Below are 23,559 nucleotides of genomic sequence, written 5' to 3' on the forward strand. Positions count from 1 at the left end.
CCTCCACAGCCTGTGGGAGCTGGGGGCCTGCGGATCAGCCAACAGACCTGGACACTGAGCGATAGGGGATTTTTACAGACTTGTCTGATCGTTGAAGCTCCTCTTCCTCCTTCTGTCTCTCCCTCCACAGGACTTCAAGATGAATCCAGCACGCTGAAAAGCAGCTTAGTAACTGTGACTGATTGGAGCGACTCTTCAGATGTATAACCACAGCCTCAGAGTCAGAAGGTGCAGATGCCAACGGGATTCCAGTAATCTGCCCACAAGATTCTAGCGCTCCTGCCTTACGTATTTCCCACAATAACAAGGAAGCTGATTCAGAGAACAAGGGTCTCTTTAACAGCACCTAATTCAGTATTGAAAAACAAATTGTCAACAGTATTTTGAAGCATATAGAGGGTGTTTAAGACTTCTGCTGCTTAAAATTAATATGTCATTTTAAGTCATAAAAAGTTTTTTCTTCAGAACGGTACTCTAGTGTTTAAGTGTATTTTTTCAACTAATTTTTAAGTGAATTTTTTTTAAACTTACAGGTTTTGGTTTGAATTAAAAACTTTTTTTTTATATCTTTCTTATGTGCGTTATCACACTGGAAGTGTTTTATTATAAAATTCTGTTAGTATGCTTAAACTTGAATTAGTGAAATCAATGAAATCTTAAGAGTAGATTGGTTATTTTTCATATAGAAATAAGTTTAGAATTATAAAAATATAGCTAGGCCCATATTAAATACCTTTTCCAGAAGTATGTGTATCATACGCCGCTTTGAGCTGTTGTAAGCATGTTGTATTAAACAATTATTTTAGAACATTACCATTTCTGCAGTATAATCTTTGCCTTGGATATTTTATGAATAAAATGTAGCTGTTTTCAATCAGAATCTGAATAGAAAAGATTGAGTCATTACTGAATTCATATGTGTATGTGGGGTTTTTTTTCACTTTCTTCAAATGCCCAACCCATATTATAAAATACCTCAAAACTAATTAGTTCTGTTCTTAATTGTCAATGGTCAGAAAGTTCATATAAACTGTTTTTTGCATTTTTTTATACTTTGTGGTACTATCTGTACTCCTGTTTCCAAAAAAAAGTAACATTTTAACTAATAGTCTGTTGGGTTTTGGATCTCTCTTCAATTTGCCAGTCTTTCAAGTAAAGGCCTCCATTACATCATCGTGACTGTGGCTGAGTTACTAAGGATGGGTTCTGAGCTAACCTCACCTTGTTGGGGGTTAGGCTTGCCCTGTGAGCTGGGCCACACAACATCCTGATCTGAAGTCACAACAATTTATGTTTCTGCCCCCAAGGGTCCTTTTCACTTGTCCACTTGCACCCTTTCAAGCACTTCCCACAGGGGCCATTTTATGGAAACGCACTCACCTTCCATGTAAGAGCTTTAATAAACGCCAAATCAAATCTCCATACAGGGGGACAGAGGTACGCAACACACCAAAGCCACACCGTGCCCAAGAAGGCACACGGGCCACTGTGCTCATTCGGTCACTTTTTCAACAGATATTTATTGAACTACGTGGGTGTATTTTGCTTTTTTTTAAGATTTTATTTATTTGAGAGAGAGCGAGCTCGAGTGCACAAGCAGTGGGGAGGAGCAGAGAAGAGAGGGAAAAGCAGGCTCCCCGCAGAGCAGGGACCCTATCCCAGGACCCTGAGATCATCACCCGAGCCGAAGGCAGACGCCCAACCGACTGAGCCACCCAGGCGCCCCTATTTTGCTTTTTTAACATGCATAGTTCATTTAATCAGAACAACTCTGGGACACAGTGAATATCATAACCTCATCCTGAAGATGTGAGAAATGGAGAATTAAGTAACTTGCCAAAAGCCATACGACTTGAAAGTGACAAGAGCAGGCTTTACCCCGGTCTCTAAGCTCCCCGTCTTCACTCCTGACGGAAAGGGGAGGGGAAATGGGATGAACTGCTACACAAACCCAGTATCTAAATTGAGTTGGCACATCTGTGTTGCAAAAGCCACTCCTTTAACTCCTCTCTTTAGTCCTACACCACGCTGTCCTCGGAGATGTGGTTTGTTCGATTTTCTTCGGACCCTGTGTTTCCCCTCACTGATGCACAGCTAACATGTTTGCGGTTCCCGACAGAGCTTTTCTGTCCTTTCACCCCCCCCTCCTCTCCCTAAATTCTTCAGGAGCTAGAATGCTTCAGTACAATCCAAACATTACCTTCACCAGCACAGCTCTGAAATAAAAAACTTGGCTTTAAACACACACCCATAAAATCCTGCCCTCACACTGGCCTATAGCACCTAACCTCCCTTGTGGCTTTCGGTTCATTTGTATCCCTAGAAGAGATATTTATACATATATTATATGTATAGTATATATTTTTATACTTATATTTATTTTACTATTTTATAAATTACATATTTATTTTATATATTATATATTACATATCATATATGTATCTATATAATATACATATAATTTTTTTAGTAACAAACTTGTTTATTTCCTCTTCTTCCCATTGAACATCTCCAAATAATGTGATTTTCCTTTTTAAGTCTTCCACGCTGTTCAGAGATCACTGGGGCAACTGACATGCCTTGAAAAATGGTAAGTCTCTCCATTACCCAGCTTGGTTGTGCACTCAGGGCCCGAGAGACACACCAGAACTCAGCCATAGGTTGTGAGCGAGGCAGGTGCCATGTAGGCTCTGGGACCTTCCTCGGCTGGCTCCAAAGTCAGCCGTGACCCGCATCTCCAGCCAGGCTCGTGCTGACCCTCCAGCCCAGAATCTGCTTTCTGTTTCAGAAAAGCCTCAGCAGCTCTTTAAGGCGGACGTGCCAGGCAATGTCTTGGCCCCATTAGCCCTTCCTGAGCAGTCACTGAGAATCACAGTGGTGACAAACAGGTGTAAGAAACCGGAAGTCGTCGCGACACAGCCAGTAACCTGTCCATTCAACCCAAACATCTTTTGAGGAACAGTCTCAGATTGCCCCCACGCTGTTCACAAGACACCACTTCTTATACACCTTCTGTTTAATATATGAAGGAAAAGAAACAAGGAATGGGGACAAAGAATGCCACGTCTGAATGATCAAGGAGGCTCCAGTACAAATACTTGATCCCTTGGTGCTAAATACTTCCCATGTTCTATAAATATATAAAATATATACAAATCCTGTAAATAACCTGTTTATTTTTTTTATAGAAAGCCACAACAGAAAATGATTAGAACATTTACATCCATACAATCAGCAAATTCTCCAAATTCATGTTTTAAAAATAGTTTTGAGTGTGAATTAGAGGAAGGCCTTGAGGGGGGATCATTTTGTGAACAGTTCACTTTTATAATAACTCAAGACAGCTCATAGCAGTGCTCTTTTCAGACATAAGCATTTTTATCAAACTGTTTTGAAGGGTTTGTGGTTTTAAAATCTCCTTCTGCGCCATGATACTTTGTCCGAGAAGACAGGACAGACGTGGCCCCATTGTATGCGTATCCCATTCTGCAAGGCAAAACACAGTCTGGTAGATCTACTGCACACGGAGGGCAGAAACCGTTACCCCCTGCTTCTGCCCCAGCAAAGCTGCAGACTTTCCCTGCTTACTGCTAGTGAGCTTCTCTCTCTCCTTCTCTCTCACCGCCACCCCGCCCCTGCAAATATCTCCCTGTCATTTCTGAACGTGTGTCAGTGCAAATCTCAGCAGAAGAAACTCGTGGCTTGTTCATCTGTTCAGTTTTTCTCTTTTAAAACTCATCTTCCTGGACCCTGGCGGACAGTACTGACCTTCATCAGGAATCTCTGCCTGTGTGAAAACGATGAGGCCACAGTGAAGAATATGCCCCACGGTAAGCCCTATCGTTCTGCTCACAGAAATGGCTCTGGAATGTAAGAAGGATGAGCTCTGACTTTTTAAATTAACTTAACTATATATTTATTCTCTTCACTGTATTTATCTTATTTAATATTACATTCACTATGTATTCCTAACTTCAATCAATCCTAGTTTTTTGATGTTTCTAAGAATCGTGCGAACAATCTATAATTTGCCACACCTGTAATAATTTTAACAGGTCATCTTTGTCTCTTTTTCATACCTGGGAGGTTTGTTGTTGTCAGATATTGAAAAGCAAAATATGACGCCGCCAATTATGCAGAGTGAGGCTCCTGCCCATCCAATAAACAGAGCAGCTCCTAATTCGTACCTGTGAGGAAGTATTGCACAAGTATTATGGCTGAATTATTTGGGGCATAAACAGTATTTAAGGCTAACGAGCCAACATTTACTAAATGCTCATCATAAACGTTTGCTACTGGAGCTTTTACAGGAAGTAATAACACCTTCTATCTGTATAACGCTTTACACTTTACTCAACGTGTTTTTCTAGCCATCTCTTGATTATGTCTCCCCGACTTCCCAAAAGGAAGAAGTGATCCCTGCAGGCAAATCAGAGGCAAAGCCGGTTGAGGAGCCCCGGCCTCCTGGCTCAGCCGGTATCCCTCCTCTGGACCTGTCTGAAGCTCACAGAGCGTTCCATCTATTTAGTCCACTGCACAGGGTAAATTATTCAGCAGACTCCAGTTAGAAAATGGCAGGTTGCCTTCGCTTTCAGTTTAATTAAATTCAATAAACATTTATTTGCAAATCATGAACAAGGTGTTGAAGGATGGCAGAATATGCCACCCCCAAACAGGCCACTGGGGCATGAGAATTATTTTGAGCTAAAGGCAACAACGGAGAAGCAAATACCAGAAAAGCTCTCTGCCCCTCCCCATTTGCCTTAAAGCAGGACATCAATTTGTAAAGATGTCCCCCATCCCTCCCACCCCACCGACGAGGAAGGACAGAAGTTAATCACCAGAGACAACAGTACACCCAGGGGGGGCACACAAAGGGCACCAGGGGGATCTTCGTAACAAACTTGACAAACCAGCCATATCCTCCATTAGTTCCCCATAGATCTGCCACCCCAGAGGCTCAAAGTCCTTTTCTCTGGTCTTGTCAACTCTCTCTGAGCTTATTGTTCTTTTATGTAGATGCCATATAAGCCCAAGTTCTAACCGGCACTTTGAGTTACTCATCACTGGGTACTCCTACGTGTCTCCACGATGCACATGTCAACCAGCTCTTTTTTTCTCCTGTTAATCTTTTTTTTTTAAAGATTTTATTTATTTATTTGACAGAGAGAGAGAGCACAAGTAGGCAGAGCAGCAGCAGAGGGAGAAGCAGGCTCCCCACTGAGCAGGGAGCCCAATGCGGGGCTCGATCCCAGGACCCTGGGATCATGACCTGAGCTGAAGGCTGACATTTAACCAACTGAGCTACCCAGGCGCCCCAATCTGTCTTTTGTCAGTCTAATTTATAGGGCCCCAGCTGAGAACCCAGGAAAGTAGAGGGGGGGAAATTTAAGTTTTTCTTCCTCTACAAGCCCATAAAAAGTCAGTGCTAGATAAAGCTCTATCTTGCTTGTCACCATAATCTAGTGGGAGATAAATACAAAATAACAGCATTTAGTGATAGATTGCCACCTGGCTGGCCACAGTACTCTGCTGATGCCTCAAGCAGATGCAAAGCTCCACAAGATACACAAGACAGCTCCTACCTTGGGGAGGTCCCCACACAAAGGTACAAATAATGCTATGCAGAACGAAAAAGGAAATCACTTTTTGCCATGGAGGACTAGAGGAAATCCTTTCAGGGGAGGAGTACTCACCCAGAAAAACAAAGAAGGAATGACAAAAGTATACCAAAATGTTAGGGTTGTGTGTTTTCATGTTTGCCTATCCTTTTGAAGAACAGGGGGGTTTTTTGTTTTTTGTTTTTTAATAAAGAAGTGATTCTCAAGATTTTTTGGCCCATAGATTTCCACCACAAGGCAAAGACTGATGGACGCTACCCCAACCTAATGGGGAAAAAATGAAGTCCAAGTGGGAGGGGTCTCTTTTGGTCATGCAGAGTCCACAGAAGAGCTGAGACAGGAGAGTCAGAGGTGAGGGTGACAAGGGGCAAGGCAGGGCCAAGGTGGGTTCCCCGCAGGCGCCGGGGCAGGCTTAGGTCTCGAGGCCAGACTGCACTGTTGAGAGCAGCGGGCACGTCCTGCCTGGGCCTGTCCCGAGTTTTGCCTCGTCTGTTTCTATGTGCCATGTCACTGGCTGAAGTCCTGGCCGGGCACGGGTAGGCTCTCTGGTGTGACGTGAGTCACAGCAGTAATGGAGGAGTGGCCCCGACCGCCAGCTGGGGGAAGCCAGAAGCAACACTCACAGATTAGGAACATATGATCCACTCGCTTATTTGCGTATCTGGCTACGGTGGTAATTTCATAGCCAGCGTTCGCAATTGGGAAGAGGCGATGCACACGATACATGCTGCCCTGGGGTCCCTTCTTTTCTCACTCTTGTGTTGCCCTTTCTGGGAAACCCAGGTGGTCGCTGAAGCAAGGAACAGCTGTAGCAGAACAACTAGGGGTAAGCACTTCATCCTGCGCTAGAGCACTATGTTCTGGAAACCAAGAAAGTCTCCAAGTGCTCCCATCAGAAGCAATGGCAGAAACAGAAGATTGCTGCAACGTGGAACAAAACACCTTCAGTCTGCACACAAAAGCTGACCCCAAAGGACTCAGGAGCGAGGTGCACCGATGAAAAAGAACTGGCCAGACCAAGAGGGTGAAATTCACAGTTTTGTAAAAAATGCCTTCGTTAAATGTCATGCCACACATCTAAAAAAGGATATCCTGAATTTCCACAATCAGCCCTTTTATGATGTTTGAACGCAATCATGCACATAAAACAAGCAGAGTGCCTCCCAGGTGTTAGGTGCAGGCCTTTTAAAACATCTGCAAGTCCTAGGGAGCCCGGGTGGCGCAGTCGGTTGAGTGTCCGACTCTTGGTTTCAGCTCAAGTCATGGTTTCAAGGTCATGAGACTGAGCCCCACGTCAGGCTTTGCGCTCGAAGTGGAGTCTGCTTGAGACTCTTTCCTTCTCTCTCCCTCCCCTTCTGCCCCCCAGTGCGTGCACGCGCTCTCTCAAAATAAATAAATAAAATCTTAAAAGAAAACAAAGAAACAAATAAAAATCTGCAAGTCCTACAGTACTAAGCACCAAATGCCCACGGTCATGCTGTCACGGCAAACACAGCTGAAAGTGAGCACATTGAACATTTCTACTTGGAGGACATTATCGTGGGATTACTGTTTAGTGACACTTCCTGTTTTTCTCTATTTTTGTCCTCCTAGGTTCAGGTTGTCTTCATTCCTAAAACTATGCCTTAGTACTACTCTTCGTGTAAATACCCCCTGAAGCAACAGTCTGAGGTTTTTCTTAAAAAATATTTAGCTTTCTAAAATAGGATTCCAGTGCTGGATACTACGGTCGATTAAAAATAAGCTTCTAATTATTAATAGTGGTCAATCAAGGGTGACAGTGATAGGAATCATAAACCGCTGCTCGGCACCGTGAATTCACTCAAAGGAGCATGCAAACATGTATACGGTGTCGTTACAAACCAGAGGATAAATTACTCAGACAGGCCAAATGTCGGGATGTGTGTCTTTATATTCATTTAAGCTCATCTGGAAACTTCCTGAAAAATCATGGGTTTGTCTTATGTTAAAAACTGGTTCGTGTATTCCTATTTTTAAATATATTTTCATTTTTCTTTTTTTATTTTATTTTTTAAAGATATTTATTTATTCATTTGAGACACAGAGATACAGAGAGAGAGAGAGATCATGAACAGGGAGAGAGGCAGAGGGAAAGGGAGAAGCAGGGTTCCCGCTAAGCAGGGAGCCCGATGTGGGGCTCGATCCCAGGATCCTGGGATCATGACCTGAGCTGAAGGCAGATGCTTAACCATCTGAACCACCCAGGCGCCCTCATTTTTCTTTAAGTCAGTAAATATAGACTCTATTCCAAGAAAAATATCATTTCCATTTGAGTTCCTTGTGAATTCTGTCAGAGACAAACAATAAATAATGCCAGCTTAGAGCTGAAGTCTTCAAGAGACTCCATGTCTACACCAGTAATTTTTAAGAAGCTGGCTTTTGTGACTTGGTTCTTTCTTTTGCAGAGACTTTCCTTCTTCATTCTGTGGAAAGACACGTAGAGCTGACTTACTCAGCAGGGACTCGAATTCACACCTATCAGTGTGCGTGATCTGGCAAAAACTGGTTAGTATTAGTGAAAGACGGGATTGAGAGAGAGCATTATAATCCACTCAAATTTGTTCCAAAGCATGCCTCCTTTGACACTCACTGGGAAGCTTAGTCTCTGCCTGGAAATCGTTCTTCATTTTTTTGGTAATGCTAAGAAGCTGACTTCAACACCTCAGAAGATTTCAGATGTTCTGTTGCAGGTCTTTCTTTCGTTAACAATATCTCCTGGCACCAGACACCCTTCCCCACTCAGAACATGCCCTCTTTATTGACCTGTTATGATCACCGATGTGTTTCCATTATTCTGAAAAGCTATAAATCTGCTTAGCACCAGACAGATCCGTGATTGTCAGGGTGAGGACAGAATTTTGTTTCATGGATCAAAACATTGTTTCTAGAGTACCTCAAATAATCCGCTCAGTTGATAGGACTAATCAAAAGCTGCCTGACTTCAATTCATTTATGTCATTGAATGTAAATTTAGTAAATTGGCGAAACCTTTACTTCTAATCAGAGAAATGAAAACACAGATTAATTGCTTAAAAGTTCCCCCAAAAAGAACCATAAAGATCCAACGCATTCAAATGTCCTCTGCACTACTGGGTGAAATTATTCTCACCCACCTGGCTGTGCCTAGGGCCCTAGAAAACTAGTACCACACCAGGAGGCCTTAATTCTGATCATCTCACACTTAGACTCATATTTCAGCCCTGTAACCTTCACGGTAATCCGAAGGCATGGATTGGAGAATACCTCTCATTTGCACCTCCTCTTTTGTCTTCCTTGCATCCAAACCCCTGTCGTGACTTATTTGCCATCCACGGGGAGCTTATGTGGCCTACTTGGGTCACCACCCCAGAAACGACATGCCAGGCATTGTGCTCAAGGTGGATGAGAGAGACACAGCTATGCTCTCAAGGATCTCAGAGTCTAGCGGGGATCGGCAGATACTAAGCAAGCACATTTCTGCCCAGTAAACACTATCTGTTCTCCCAGATCCACAGAGATGTGGTTCAAGTAAATGCCCACAACAGGGGTGACTATTACCATCAGCTCACTATACTAGGGTGTGTGTGTGTGTGTGTGTGTGCGCGCGCGCATGCACGTGCACGCGCCGTTTCTTTTTTTGCATAATTACGTTCGATCTTCATTATAATCCCGAGAGATAGGTATTGCTATCCCATTTTACAAATGAGGAATCTGAAGCTCAGAGAAATTAAACCACGTGCCCCATGCCTCAGCTCAGTAAAGAGTAAAACCAGGATTTAAAGCCCAGAACTGTGATTCCAAACCTCAAGCTCTTCACCACCACTCTTTCTTCCCTTTATGTATACTTCAGCTAAATAAAAGTTTTTGTCAATCTGAGAAAATACAATCCGTGCAATGTACTTCTTTAGTTGTCGTGTCAGAGAGAAGGGCGTTTTCTCTCTCTCCCCGGCTCACTGACTTCTCAGGGGCTCACAAGCTCCAGGGTATGGAATTTCTTCTGAATTCCCCTCAGGCTGTCTTCTCACCCGGCACAAAAAGAGGTGAGTGTAGTAATGAAAACCAGGGCATGTCGGACTGGAAAAAAAAGAAAACGCAACGGCTCTAAAAATAAAACAAAAACTGGGTAGCAAATGAAAAAAAAAAAAGTCTCCTCCTTTAAGCCCCCCAGAGGAGTGAAGTGACCTTGCTGAAGGTCACGGAGCTAGGGGCCAGGCCTTTGACGCCTAAGACAGTGTTTCTTCAAACATGTTGTCCTACTCCTCATTTTCACCAAGAGTGCTAGCAGCCAAGATAAATATTCCAGTTACCTGAGAACAACTCTCTCTCTCATCAAGTTTAAAGTTTAGAAAGTATACCATATATTATCAATGTAAACATTTTAAAACTGAATTCCATTGGCATGCCATTCTTTTAAAGATGACTACCTACAGTAAACTTTCTTCAACTCACAGGCTATATAATCCAAGGTCTATATAAGTGCATGAATAGATTTTATATTAAAGAAGTATTCTACAGGTGTGATCCACAAACACACACCCACCCCCCCCATTATTCCACACTCTTCTTCTGGGGGCCCAGCTACTGGGCTGGGCTGTGGAGTGCCCGCCTGGGCCTGTGCGCCTCCCCGCCTTGCTCCCAGTCTGGTTTCCCCCCCACAAACCCTTCAGCGAACAGTTCTCTCCCACCGCCTGCAAGATGCCACAGGATTCCTCACCCACGGCTTCCCAGGAGGCTTACTTTAAAGTAGTAGCAGGTGCCTCCCAAGTGGTGGCTAAAGTAGGACGGGATAACTTAAATAATAAGCATCCACTTAAGTACACACGGAAACCTCATGGAGAATTCTCACATTCAGGAAACACAAAATAAAGACTGATTTTTTGTTGGTGCCAATTCTAAATTGCTCTTCTGTGGCCAGATTAAAACAGACATGCATGCATGATCTTTCTGTGTGTTATGACTTATCAACAAGGTCATTCAGAATCCTACAAACGGCATATATTAATAATAGGTAACACTTATTGGTGACTTATCACATGCTGCTATGGTGAATATATGTTATATTCTTCGATCCTCTTAATATGGAGAAGCAGGAGGAACTAGAGCTCTTATCCAGACAGACAAACTGCATCTCCCTAAAGATCTCAGAGGAGCAAGGATGAGCCCAGGGGCCGAACAGAGATCTAACTCTAAAGCCTACCTCTTAGCCTATCTGCCGCCATCCCTCTCCAATGGCCTGTAAAGTGCACCGTGAGTATCTTTACAGAAGTCCAATTCTTGCCAAGTATTCAGGGAAATTAAAAAAAAATAAAATCCACAGTGTAACTTAATAAATTAAACGTGTATCCCACATTAGCCAAGGTAACTTACAATCTAAAAGAAGTATCTCCTGTCCCCAAAGTTTCATAGATCAATTCAAAAACAAATCTGTTGGGGCACCTGGGTGGCTCAGTCGGTTAAGCATCGGCCTTCGGCTCAGGTCACGATCCCGGGGTCCTGGGATCGAGTCCCGCATCGGGTTCTTGCTCAGCAGGGAGCCTGCTTCTCCCCCTGCCTGCCGCTCTCCCTATTTGTGCTCTCTCTCTCTCTGACAAACAAATAAATGAAATCTTTAAAAATCAAAAAACAAACCCCCCCAAATCTGTTGTTTGGCAATGTCCATGCCACTGAGTTCCACTCATATGGACAACTGGGGGGTTTACTGGGCTTTCTTTGATTTCAGGTGAGAAAGGATGTGCTGAGTCCTGATGCTCGAAGCTGACGCAGTAGCAGGTCTGCGCACAAACCGCAAAGTGTGCAGAGCGGACACCGCGGAGGGGGCTGTGCTTCCAGACAGGAGATTCCTAAAACAATCAACGCTGCCTTGCACCCCCTGAGCACACGGCCCGTGGCTGAGCGCAGGTCAAGAATCCGTGTGTGCGCAGGTGGGTGTGCGTATTTGTTTGTGTTGAGACAAAAATATACAGATGAACTTGCAGCAAAAAAGCCTTGGCCAATTAAACGTGTATCCCACATTTTATTCGGGAGCCTCCACAGGCTTCCTGAAAGCATTTTAGAATCAACCAGGCATTGGGGGAGAGGTATGAGAAGGGTCTCTACAGTGTCCATGCATTTGACAGCTTCAAGCAGCTGCATGTCTCTCACTCACCGCTATGACCAAGGTGATGAGAAAGAAAGAAGGAATTACTCAAGCCTTATTGCTTTTAAATAGTTCCATGCTAGGTCCCTTTCAAACCTGCCTTCCATCTGAGAGCCAAGCGTCTTACCACGGTTATCATTTCAATGTCTCCAACATTTCAAGCTCCATCTCTCTATAGCTAACCTCAATATACTACGTAAGGTAATGAATTGCAACATTGAGGTACTCTGCGTAAGGGTCATTATCCTTAAAAGTCATAGTTAACATTTACTGAGTCCTTACTATGTGCTGATGCACGGTTCTAAATCACTGAATATTTATTTATTATCCCCACATTATAGATGAGGAACACAGGACCCAGAAAAGATAAGGACCTTCTTCGAGGTCACACAACAAGTAAGTGGCGGAGCTGGGGTTTATCAGTCTTTTCCACAAGTGTACTCAGTCCTTCCCCTCCAGGAGAGATACAGACAGACAGTCATACACCACTGCTGATGGACCATTCCTGCTGCAAATGTCCTGGAGTGTAGGCTAGGCACGAGAGATTCCAAAATGAGCAAGCTGTGGTCTCTGCTTGGAGATGCTCCTGGTCAGGCCTGGGAGAGGGCGCAGCAAGTGCGTGCAACAAACAGGAGCACGCAGGGGGGCACCTTCCCCAGAACGCACATCCTGCAGGATAAGCAGGAGTTAGCCAGCATGTGAGAAAGAGAGGGAGAGGGAGAGGGGGCCTGGAGGGGGGCGGGGGTGAAGCAGAGTCACCAGAAAGCATGGCAGACTGGTAGGAATTGCGACTTCACGTGCCGGTCAGTCAAAACAAAACACAGGTACCAGACACTTGGTTTCCACGCGTATTTTGAAGTCATGCTAGCCTAACAAAAGCATCAGAGCCATTGTGGTGCTATGACGTGGCCTGGGCCACTACTGAACACAGTGAAGGCTCAGAATAGCCCTTCTTAATATTTAACCGCTGAATTGTTTTGTTCCTAATATCTGGCACGTCCATGGAACCCCTTATCCAAGAATCTGTGAGCTGTTTACCAACATTAACTCACTCTCCAAATAACCTTATGAGTGGAGTAAGCTTAAATAAACAAACATCCATAATTCATTAAATTATAATAAGGACAAAAGAGAGAAGTCAAATATCATGGCAAGGTCACGTAGTGAGATCGATATTCCTTTGAACTTCACCCAGGAAAATGTGTAGTTTAGAAAGGTACTCTTGAATTATCCATTGTTTGTTGAACTGGACAGATAACAAGAAGGAGAGAATTTATCAGAGAATAGACAGCCGTGTATTTCTAACTACTAAATAGCCACAACGGTGAAAAGACTTTACCCGAGAAAAGCTTAAATCCTAGAGCGGAAACTAAACATATGTCAGGAATGAGTGCTAGAGATAAATACGTCTCTGGTTTTTAAATACTCTGAGAATAACAGAAAAGCCTGGAGGATAAGGCCCAAATGTGAGAATATCTGAGCCAAAATATTAACAATAAATCTCTATACTAAAAGAGAATAAATCTAAGATTACAACGCCCTGTTTCCTCAATTAGGGCAATTGGTTCAATGCTCCAACCTTGCACGGATTTGGAAAGAAGTTTCTTTGTGTCAATAAATTCTTGCTTGGAACAGTTTATTTAAGAAAACAAATCAAGACCTCTAGGAAGTTTGTGGTTTGGACAACCAAGTGGTGGTGGGAATACCTGAATTAAATTTCATCTCCCTGGTTGGATGAATCATGCTAGGGGGTACCGGTTACCATAAGCTTGCAGGAAGGTAGACTTTTTTTTTTTGGATTTGGGAGGTTTTATTTTAATAAAAAGGATGAAGTTGGTTTGAACAGCCCAAAGGGAAGAGTTGGGAAATCGTTTCCAAAGCTTTGCAGGAGCCCATCCTGCAGTCATGAAACATAATCACAACTTGCATGAAAGCAAAGAAGCAAAACAAAAGCGAAAAAAAATGGGGAAATGGCAGAACATGACCACAGTCAGATGTAACTCTTGAAAGAACTGCAATTGTGTCAAGTGACAGCAGCCTGGGAGAAAGAACTTCCCAAATAGGTGGAGGGAGAGGAAGGGTTTCAGAATACAGAGCCACTGAGCAGACAGTGGGATGCTGTTTACATGGCTATGGCCTCGATCTTTACTCCAGCTACACTAGAAGCCCCTTGTTTTCTCTCATCAGTAAAGTGCCTACTGAGTTCTCTGCACATAGTAGGAATGGGGTAGGAACTTTGTTGATGAGCTTAGTCATGTGTTTCTAACTTAGGCCACCAAGGTGGGGCCCTACATAGGAATATCCCGGAAATCCACAGAGAAGATTCAATTAATATAGCACAGAATCTTAAGAAAAACAAAACAGCAACAACAACAACAAAACTAGGTTCTGAGCCCAGACTGTTTTCCAGTGCATTCTAGGGCTCGGGTATGGGGCAGTTACGATTTGCTCACCCGAGATGTCAACTAGAGCCCATGGCAAGCAGCTGTCTTCACTGCCTTCCAAAAGGCCAAACGCACACGCACCTACCTGTGCCTCAGTCACGCCTTCTAGGGCTGCAGGGAGAGAGGTCACTTGGTGGTAGCTGCTTTTAGGAAGAGGGGAATGGGATAAAGATGGGAAGAGAAAAGTGAGTGTGCCTTCCTTCTCTCCTCTCTCCTCTCCACCGTGGGCTGAGACAAGAGAAAGCTTTCCTGCTAATCCTGAACGGGCCAGCTCTACAGATTAAGAATTTCACTTACCAGGCACAGGGCTAGCCAGTGAGGGAATACATGTTTTCTGACCTCAAGGAGCTTACTCTCACCAAAGATAGTTAGCACCTTCCTGCAGCTGTGCCCTCCAAATCCCAGCCCACCGAGGGCTGCCCTGCGTTTAGCCTTGATTCTCCAACACATCCCTAAGTTCATGCACAAACCAAGTGACCGGCACCGGAGACTAAATTCTAGCAAACGCCAGCTGAGGCCAAATCAAAATCTTGCTTTAAAGATTCTACTTTAAGACCTATGAATTCGTTCATTTTGTGCGGATAGCCAGTTTCTAGCTCTTTTTTTTTTAGTAAAGATTTTTATTTATTTATTTATTTATTTCTTTGACAGAGAGAGAGAGACAGCACGTGCAGGGGGAGTGGCAGGCAGAGGGAGGGGGAGAAGCAGGCTCTCTGCTGAGCAGGGAGCCCGACGAGCGGCTCGATCCCAGGAACCCGGGGTCGCGACCTGAGCTGAAGGCAGACACTTCACCGACTGAGCCACCCAGGCGCCCCCAATTTCTAGCTTCTTAATCTTTCTAATTTTCAGCTCTCTGTCCGCTACTAAAGCTGTTGATAAAAGATGAATCCAAGTGAGTTGATTTGCTGGCTTTTAGAGAAGTGCGTTTGTTCAAGGAAGCCTGTGAATTCCTGAAGAGGTCACCTGCCCCTTTCGTGCCTCTTTTCTACCATGATGGGTAATTAGAAGCTGCTCACATTTACAACTCTCAGGCCTTGATAATTCCTTCATCCAAATGGACTGTATGCCTTTGCGTAAGGCACCCCCGGGGATGCAGACGTGAGTGAGCTCTCGTCGCAAGGAGCTAACGTGTTCTCAACATGCAGCAGTTTAATTAATGAAGTTTGTATTTCCTCTCAGTGTGTTGTGTGAAGGGCCTGTTATTTGTAAATACCACCGATTTATAAGCCCTGTTGTTTTTCAAAAAGCGCCTCGCTCTTGGGTTTTTAATTACATAAGGTAAATTGCCAAATTGCAGGTGTTACATTTTTAAGTCACTTCAGAAAAGAGTTAATAAAAACATCTACAAAGATAAGCCACGTCTTAACTACTACACACAATTTAAAAAGGAATCTTAATAATAGCTAACACAATACAGTAATAGGGAACACAGTGTTTCCTCTTTTCTAATCAGTTCTAAGCATATATATATATATATACACACACATACACACTCTCCAAATTCCCATATTAACTCTACGAGCAGAGTGCCATTATTATCTTGATTTTACAGATGAGCTTGTAGACAGAGCATGCATAGGGAGAGAGAGGAATGCCGACAGGTCATTAGGGGGAATGGGATAGTTCAGTGTTGCACCAACAATATGGAAATGAGGAAAACCTCTCAGAGTCCATAATCACTGAACTAAGTTTAACCAAAATCTAAAAGAAAATCAGAAATTCCAATGCACCAAACTGAATTAGGTGACTGAGCACATAGCAAGCAGTGGAAAAAAAAAAAAATCACACAAAGGACAGGCTTAAGTTATGGGGCATATATGAGTTAGCCTTGACCTTTTGAGGAAAAATGAAAATGATTTTTTTTTAAGATTTTGACAAAGATATCCTTAATAATTGTCAGGAAAATAAAGACAGCAATGTCTAACAGATAATCCATAAAAGTGAGCAATGTCTTGAATAAAATAAACCATGAGAAATACAGTTTTGTTGTATATTTAGGATCCGAAATAAAAATATGTCATTTAAGGAAAATTATATTTCATTTAAATATCATTAACATGCTTCCTATCTTCAGGAGCATGGTCTCAGTCTTCATCTCAATGTCCAGTGTCATGTACACGTGTGCAAATCTCATCATCAAACATTAGTTAAGGGAAAATTTATAAATCAGAACACATTTTTCCAACACAGGCAGGGGAGTAAAAATTATACTGGGGTCTAAAACAGTTATTTTTGTTTCCCATTTAATAAAATTTAAAATAGTTTTTAAAAACATACAAAAGAAACTCCCGCGATGAAAAATATATATAGCATACAATCACAAAAATTATGAAATCTAGTATTGTAAATCATGTGTCATAGAGCAAGCATGCCTGGTTTGGCTCCCAGTCCAATCAGATGATACTGGTTTAGTCCAGGTTCCCTTGCACACATTAATTGCACACATTCACTTTCAAAAAGGTCGTACCAAGAGAACCTACTTTATCAGGCTGTTGCAAGAATAAAATAAAATAGAAGAAGAATATTTGCCATGCTCTGCTTGGTACATGGTAGGGGCTCAACATGTATTAGCTACTATTTTCATTATATTTCATTATATAAGCGTCTAATATTTATGAATAAAAGACACTAAAGACAGAACTAAAAAATCAATTCCCTGAAGATTCTTAAATCCACCAGAAAAGAAAAGAATGCACACCTAACCAGCAATTTTAGTAATTTTTTAAAAAAATTCTGTAACACTTGACCTGAAGACTGAAAGAGCATCACCAGCCCAGCTGCTAACTATCCACATGCACACAGATATGGCTTTCTACGGAAGTATGTGGGTATATTGTCGTGGAAGACAAAATACTGCATACATTATTATTTCTAATTTGGTATCCCTGGGGTTTTCCCAAGGCAAAGAAATAAGCCTAGGGAAAGTGTAAAAACCAATAGCCCATAGTTAAGAAAACAAACACCTCCAACAAACTGACCTGTAAATGCCGAGCCGCTCCCCTGCAACCCGGACTGGTCACATCTGGGGGGTGTCTGTGCCATTACAGGGCATTTTTAAAAACCCTGCATCATGTACAGTTTTTTTTTTTTTTAAATAAAGGTTTATCAGGTGGAGCTTGTCAAGGAGCTAATTTCAAAGGCTAACTAAAAATGAAAAAAATGATACTTCATTGAGATGTCATTAACAGATCTCTAATCTTCGGGAGCAAGGTCGCAGTTCCCATGTCAGTGTTTGAAACCATGATGGACTCTGGCCCACACACCAGCAGCTGACAAATATCAATCTGGGTGGACATCAGTCAAGGCCAGCCCTTCATTTCCTGTTATCACACATCATCATTCTTGCCTACCCCGCTCACACCTCTCTTCCACTTTTCCTCTACTTGATCCGAACTGAATGATGTCCAGTGGACGAAGTTTAGAATTTTAAATCCTATGCCTTGAGCTTTTTAGAGACAAGACCCTACGTGACACCAATGTAGTAACTAAATGCATCCTTTGCCAACGCAGCACAGAATATGTTTACTCTTGAAATGATGTCATCAAATACTATTGATCAGCATGTCTCACTTTCGTGCGCCGTGTAAGGAATTTATGTATCTTACTTTGGAAGATTAATCTGCATACATTTCCTGTAAGCTAGAAACAGACAGACTGAGAAGAGTACTTACTTCTGCTCAACATAGAGAGGATCAAAGAATTCCGTTGTGATTTTGTTTGCATACAGGGAACAACCGGTCATTGAGCACAACCCTACAAAGTATCAGAAGGAAAGTATCGTGGTTAGTGTCCTTTCATTAACATCGTGAAGTACCTTGTTTGGGAGAAAGTTACTATTTACCTGACAGTATGAATACAATCCCAGCCAAACAAGCAATTTTAGCTTTGGCTTTATCTGAGCCTCCGACTTTGGTACACTTCATTCCAAACAGGGCAAATATGGAACCAAAAAAGCCCAGACTGACAGCAGCAATCATAAGTCCTCTACATGCCTGGATATAACCTGCAATTAGAATAGGTCATCTACATTAACAGAAAACATGTGGCTATCCAGGGAGAAATCCCCATTTTCTACTGTCTTTCTGAATGATCACTCCTGTTTTCTGAAAAAATAACCATCATCGTAAGACAAGCAAGCAAGGAAAGCAAATTCATCTATATGGACTGCCTGCCTGTTCTATGTCACACACTTCTAAGATCGGCATGTGCATAATCCTCAGGACAGATCCCTCGAGCATTGGTATTCCCACATTCACGGGTAAGGACATGGAAGCAGCAGAGGTTCTAGGATACACCAGAGATGAGTCAGTAAGAGACTGAAACAGATTCCACCCAGTCCTGACTACAAAATCCTTCTCCATAAGAAACATCGTCTGCCACTATCTCAACCCTCCTACTCCTTTGCACACTGGACCTTTTAAATGGATGTTTTAATGGTTTTGACATTATAAAATTTATAATTGGGCAGCACGGCATTCCGATATTAATGAAAGCTTATAAATGAGACCGATTGGAATCCCATGATAAACCATGATGAGTCTAAATCAGGAAGTATTTTAATGACATTTTATTATTTTCAGGGCACGCAGAGGAAAACTGGGTTTAGAAAGGCAGGGTTGTTTTCTAAAGGAATATTCCATCGTTATGAAATTAACTGTGTACATTTAAATGGATGCTTTCCAAGCCCCCGAAAACCTCATTTGATTGGGTTGTCTGATCATCTTCTGACCCCACCCATTTTCTTAACCACCTATTCTTATTTGCAGAGCCAAGGTGGGGGTAAACTTCAACGTGGCTTTTGTCCAGACACTAACAAATTCTAAAGCAATAGAATTTAAACCCGTAAATTTTAAGCACATAAGGTCATTTTCATTTCAGCCTGAAACAGTGCCATCTTTCATATACCAGGCTTAAGTAAACATTTGTTGAGTAAATGAACATGTGTGTACATCAGGCTTACGTATGAAACTAAATTTTCTTATTTGAAAAAACTCATAAATACAGCAAGTCATTTACTGTTAGTGTTCTGGCAAAGTCTACAATAAATAATAATTCTAAGACTACAGTAATTATAAATTCAAGAAATGATGCTGACAGGTCACCTCCAGCCCATGTTCCTTTGAAATGAAATTTTAAGTTTCAATCCTATTGCTAGGATCCAGTCTGAAGCCTGGAAGACTGAAGACTGGACACAGAAGACGCTCTGTTTAATTGCAACAAATCTAGGCCTCCACGAATGTAGACAGCAATGACAATGATCTATTTTATAATGTGAACTACTTCCAGAGACAAAGCAGTTCTACTGGTTGTAAGGCTATCAAAAACAGCAAAACAAATTTATTATTAGTACAACAGGATAAAGGAGGCTTATTTTGGTAGCAATAATCATGCTGCAGGGCTCTCTGGGTCTCTGCTGCCAAAGACTGACCCAGGTTTTTTATTTTTATTTATTTATTTATTTTTAAAGATTTTATTTATTTATTTGACAGAGAGAGACAGCGAGAGAGGGAACACAAGCAGGGGGAGTGGGAGAGGGAGAAGCAGGCTTCCCGCTGAGCAGGGAGCCTGATGCGGGGCTCGATCCCAGGACCCTGGGATCATGACCTGAGCCGAAGGCAGACGCTTAATGACTGAGCCACCCAGGCGCCCCTGACCCAGGTTTTTAAAAAAATTTCAACCCTCAGTTCCCCAGCCAGACCCCAGGGGGCAGGCAGAAGCACAGACAGACAGGAAGGCTGTTATGTTAGTCCCTCATAAGATTAAAGAACATCTATCAAGATAACCACAACTGGCTCATCATTTACCACCAGAGCTCCTGGGACTGTGCGGTTTCATTTTTTTCAGAGATTTATTGTAATCTCTGGTTTTGAGGTATGTTAGCTGACTCACTGCAGTCACCAAGCAGACAAAACAGCGTGTGTGAGAGGTAGCCTCTATAATATATGCATAAAAAAATTATCCTAGAAAACTTCAGCATTTACTTTAGTAATCGCACAGGCTTGATGAACAGAAAAAGCAGGAGCCTGGCAAAAGGCTAAATCCTACAATCTGATCATTTAGAACATGGAATGTGTTTTCCCAGATGTAAATGATGGTAAGAATCTCAGGCTGGGGCATTCAATCCTTAATATGACTTAATATGAAAATACCAGTAGTCTTTAAACCTTATTCAACCGTTTACTCATAACACTTGTTTCTGAGGTTCTCTGTTCTCCTGTCTCAGCCCTCAGGCCTGCAGCAGGACTGGTCTCCTGGCACAAGCAGGAGAGGAGAAATACTGTGTCTGATGTGCTCGGGTCCTTCCTCAGTACCAACCAGACCCTCCAGCCTCCAACAGCAGCGGTAGGTAACCCGCTAACTCGCTGCATGCACAAAGGCACCTGACCGCACAATCACTGGCTACATTTTCTGAAACAGGGAGCAAAGAGCAGGGATTGGGGTTCTCGCAGGATAAAGCACCCCCTGGCTGTCGGCTGTAGACGGAATCCGGGTGTTGGGAAGCCCGGGTTGTGTAAATTCCGGGCTACCAGTCCTTAAAACACCCACAGACGCAGGCCTTGGGTGACTTCCAACAAACTCAAGAGTTTATCTTTTGCAAGGCAGACCTCTACAACCTTGCTTTTTAACAGTCCCAGAGGGCAAAACTTGTAAGTAACACCATCGAGTGAAGTGGTAGTAAAAACCTAGTCAAGGAGGCCATTATTTTTGACAGGTCTAATTTACTGACACCTTTAATAGCTAATTAACACATTAAAGTGCTGAGGCATGAACATATTTACTTAGAAGTTCTCTGCCATATAATTTATAGTTAACTCCCTTGGAAGAAACGGCAAACATTCCCACTAACAAAAATAGATGGCATGTACTAAAAACAACCTGGCTGAAAATGATTCTCAGATGAAGTTCACGCAGTGCTTTGAAAGGAATAGGAGCTGGAGATAAACAGAAATCACTAGCTTGTTCAAATTTTCAATTAGTAAAATACAGGGACTTTAAATTAATGAATTCCGTTGGAGGAAACCTTCAAGGTGTCCCTTAAAAGTTAAGTGATTTCCAAATGGTGTGTGCCTTATTTTACATTTCAAAGGAGCAAAAATGAAAACATCCACTTGGTGGAGACAACTCCCTAGTAGCAGCCAGAGCGAGCTGCTGGATAAAGGGGAGAAAAAACAATGTGCTTTTCTTATGTAGGTAGCTTTGTGTACTTTTTGCAAATCCTCTGAAAGAGGAGTGGAACGGGAGGAAGGCATGAACTCTGAGGCTCAGCTCTGGATCTTCTACTTATTTACCTTCTGTGTGTCCTGATTACATGACCTTCTCTCTCTTGAGCCTCAGTGTTCTCATCTGTAAAACAGGGAGAAAGCACCTCCTTCAAAGGACGAACCATAGAAACATTGTCTGGTGAGTGATAAGAAACTCACCAAAGCTTCCCTTCTATCATACTAAGATGGATTCTAAGCAGAACTTGGAGTTGGCTTCCTAACATAAAATTAAATCTACACATTTAGCTTTTCTCGGCCTCATTTTCCTTATAGGGAAATGGGGGTTACGATGATAACCCCCTGAGGATAAGGAATCTGATTCCTCTCCACGTGAAAACAAAGCTGTGTGATTAAGCCCCCCAAAATGTTATTCTGAGAGACACAGAAAAGTAAGGCTTATCACTTTGGGATAGGCAACGCCTTCTTAAGCCACAGAAGGCAGACGCAGCAGGAAGAAACTGATAAATCTGATCACATACACATTTCAAAGTTTTGTATAAGAAAAGGCATCATAAATTTAAAGACAAGCAATGGGCTGAGATTGCAACATATATAACAAATCAAGGATTGACATCCAGAATTAAAAAAAGAAGACAAATCATTTATGGGCACTAGGCTGGCTCAGAGTCAGAAGACTCTTGATCTCGGGAGTTGTGAGTTTGATCCCCACGCTGGGTGTAGAGATTGCACGGATAGAGAAATAAACTTAAAAAACGACCACTTAGGGGCACCTGGCTGGCTCAGTCGGTGGAGCCTGCGACTCTTGACCTTGGGGTTGTATGTTTGAATCCCACATTGGGTGTACAGATTACTTAAAAATAAAATCTTAAAAATCATTTATATTAAGAGGAAACAACAGACTGTGGGCATAAGATATAGACAGGCAATGTCTGAAAGAGAAAGAAAGTGGTCAATAAATACATGATAAGATGGTAAAAATCACCGGTAAAAACTAGGGAAATACCAATGAAAGTGATAACATGATACTATGTCACCCATGATGCTGGATGAAAAACTTAGTGGTGAGAATGCAGACAAACGGGCATTCTCATATGTTGTTGGCGGACTGTAATTTGGCAGTATAAACTGAACATTAAAATGTATCATCTACTGCCCTGACAGTACCATTTCTCAGTATCTACTTCACAGAAATACACATGTGCACAAAAAGATGAATATGAAGATTTTCCGTACAGCACGAACAACAACGAAATGCTGGAAAGGGTCCATTGTCCAACAATGAGAAAGTGGTTCTCAACAAACCAGTTTGTCCAGACTTACGAATACTACACAGTCGTTAAAAAGAGTTACTTCTGTATGTCTTGGCTTGGAAAGATATATTTTTAATTTTAGAACATTGTAGAACGATAGAGAATATGAAGTCATTTGTGTTTTTTAAAGTCATTTTTTTTTTTTTTAAAGATTTTATTTATTTGACAGAGAGAGACACAGCGAGAGAGGGAACACAAGCAGAGGGAGGGGGAGAGGGAGAAGCAGGCTTGCCGCCAAGCAGGGAGCCCGATGCGGGGCTGGATCCCAGGACCCTGAGATCATGACCTGAGCCGAAGGCAGACGCTTAACGACTGAGCCACCCAGGCGCCCCTAAAGTCATTTTCTAGACATATGAGCACACATGAAAGGTCGTTTTGCAAGTTGGGTTGTACATAAATGTCACTCCTTTCTTTTCTCCATCCTCAACTCTCTCCAAAGCCTCATAATTGAGGGCTATGCCCCCCTCCCTCCTCACTACCTGACCTGCCCCCAAGTCTCCCTGCCAACTTCACTCTCACGTCGGATACATAATGTGACAACTTCGCCATTCTGCACCCCCTCACTCTTCACGGAGCATTTATTTCCCACTCCTCTCTCTCGTCCCCCAGCTGTCTTACAGAAGGAAGCGGACGCACCTGGCACTATCTCAGGTAACAATACAGTTAACAGCAGAAGAATGCACTTAGGGCAGTAATCATCAATCCAAATTCCTGAATGTAAACCACACAAACAAGAGCCTGCCTGTTCAGAGCATCTACCTGAATGTGTGCACTACAGAGCACAGGAAATTCAACAGTAATTCTAAGGGATCAACAGTGTCCCAG

At 42.6% G+C, this 23,559-nt stretch overlaps 2 protein-coding genes across 5 annotated transcripts in view; one reads left to right on the forward strand and one right to left on the reverse strand.

Annotated features, from left to right (window-relative positions):
• The window catches only part of DZIP1 (DAZ interacting zinc finger protein 1), a 46,593-nt gene extending 45,420 nt beyond the window's left edge, over positions 1 to 1,173 (forward strand). For all 3 annotated transcript variants that reach the window (XM_036080091.2, XM_036080092.2, XM_036080090.2), the window contains one exon: positions 131 to 1,173. In XM_036080091.2, the coding sequence (XP_035935984.1) occupies positions 131 to 207 (77 nt within the window). In that variant the 3' untranslated portion in view covers positions 208 to 1,173. The remainder of the gene's footprint in view (positions 1 to 130) is intronic.
• Positions 1,174 to 3,156: 1,983 nt separating this feature from the next.
• Positions 3,157 to 23,559, reverse strand: part of CLDN10 (claudin 10) — a 104,495-nt gene continuing 84,092 nt past the window's right edge. For both annotated transcript variants that reach the window (XM_078069959.1, XM_036080094.2), the window contains exons 2-5: positions 18,043 to 18,204; positions 17,873 to 17,954; positions 4,080 to 4,187; positions 3,157 to 3,486 (exon numbers count right to left, since the gene is read on the reverse strand). In XM_078069959.1, the coding sequence (XP_077926085.1) occupies positions 3,363 to 3,486; positions 4,080 to 4,187; positions 17,873 to 17,954; positions 18,043 to 18,204 (476 nt within the window). In that variant the 3' untranslated portion in view covers positions 3,157 to 3,362. The remainder of the gene's footprint in view (positions 3,487 to 4,079; positions 4,188 to 17,872; positions 17,955 to 18,042; positions 18,205 to 23,559) is intronic.

The sequence above is a fragment of the Halichoerus grypus genome, chromosome 4, assembly GCF_964656455.1.
Source record: "Halichoerus grypus chromosome 4, mHalGry1.hap1.1, whole genome shotgun sequence".
In the NCBI taxonomy this organism is placed as follows: Eukaryota; Metazoa; Chordata; class Mammalia; order Carnivora; family Phocidae; genus Halichoerus; species Halichoerus grypus.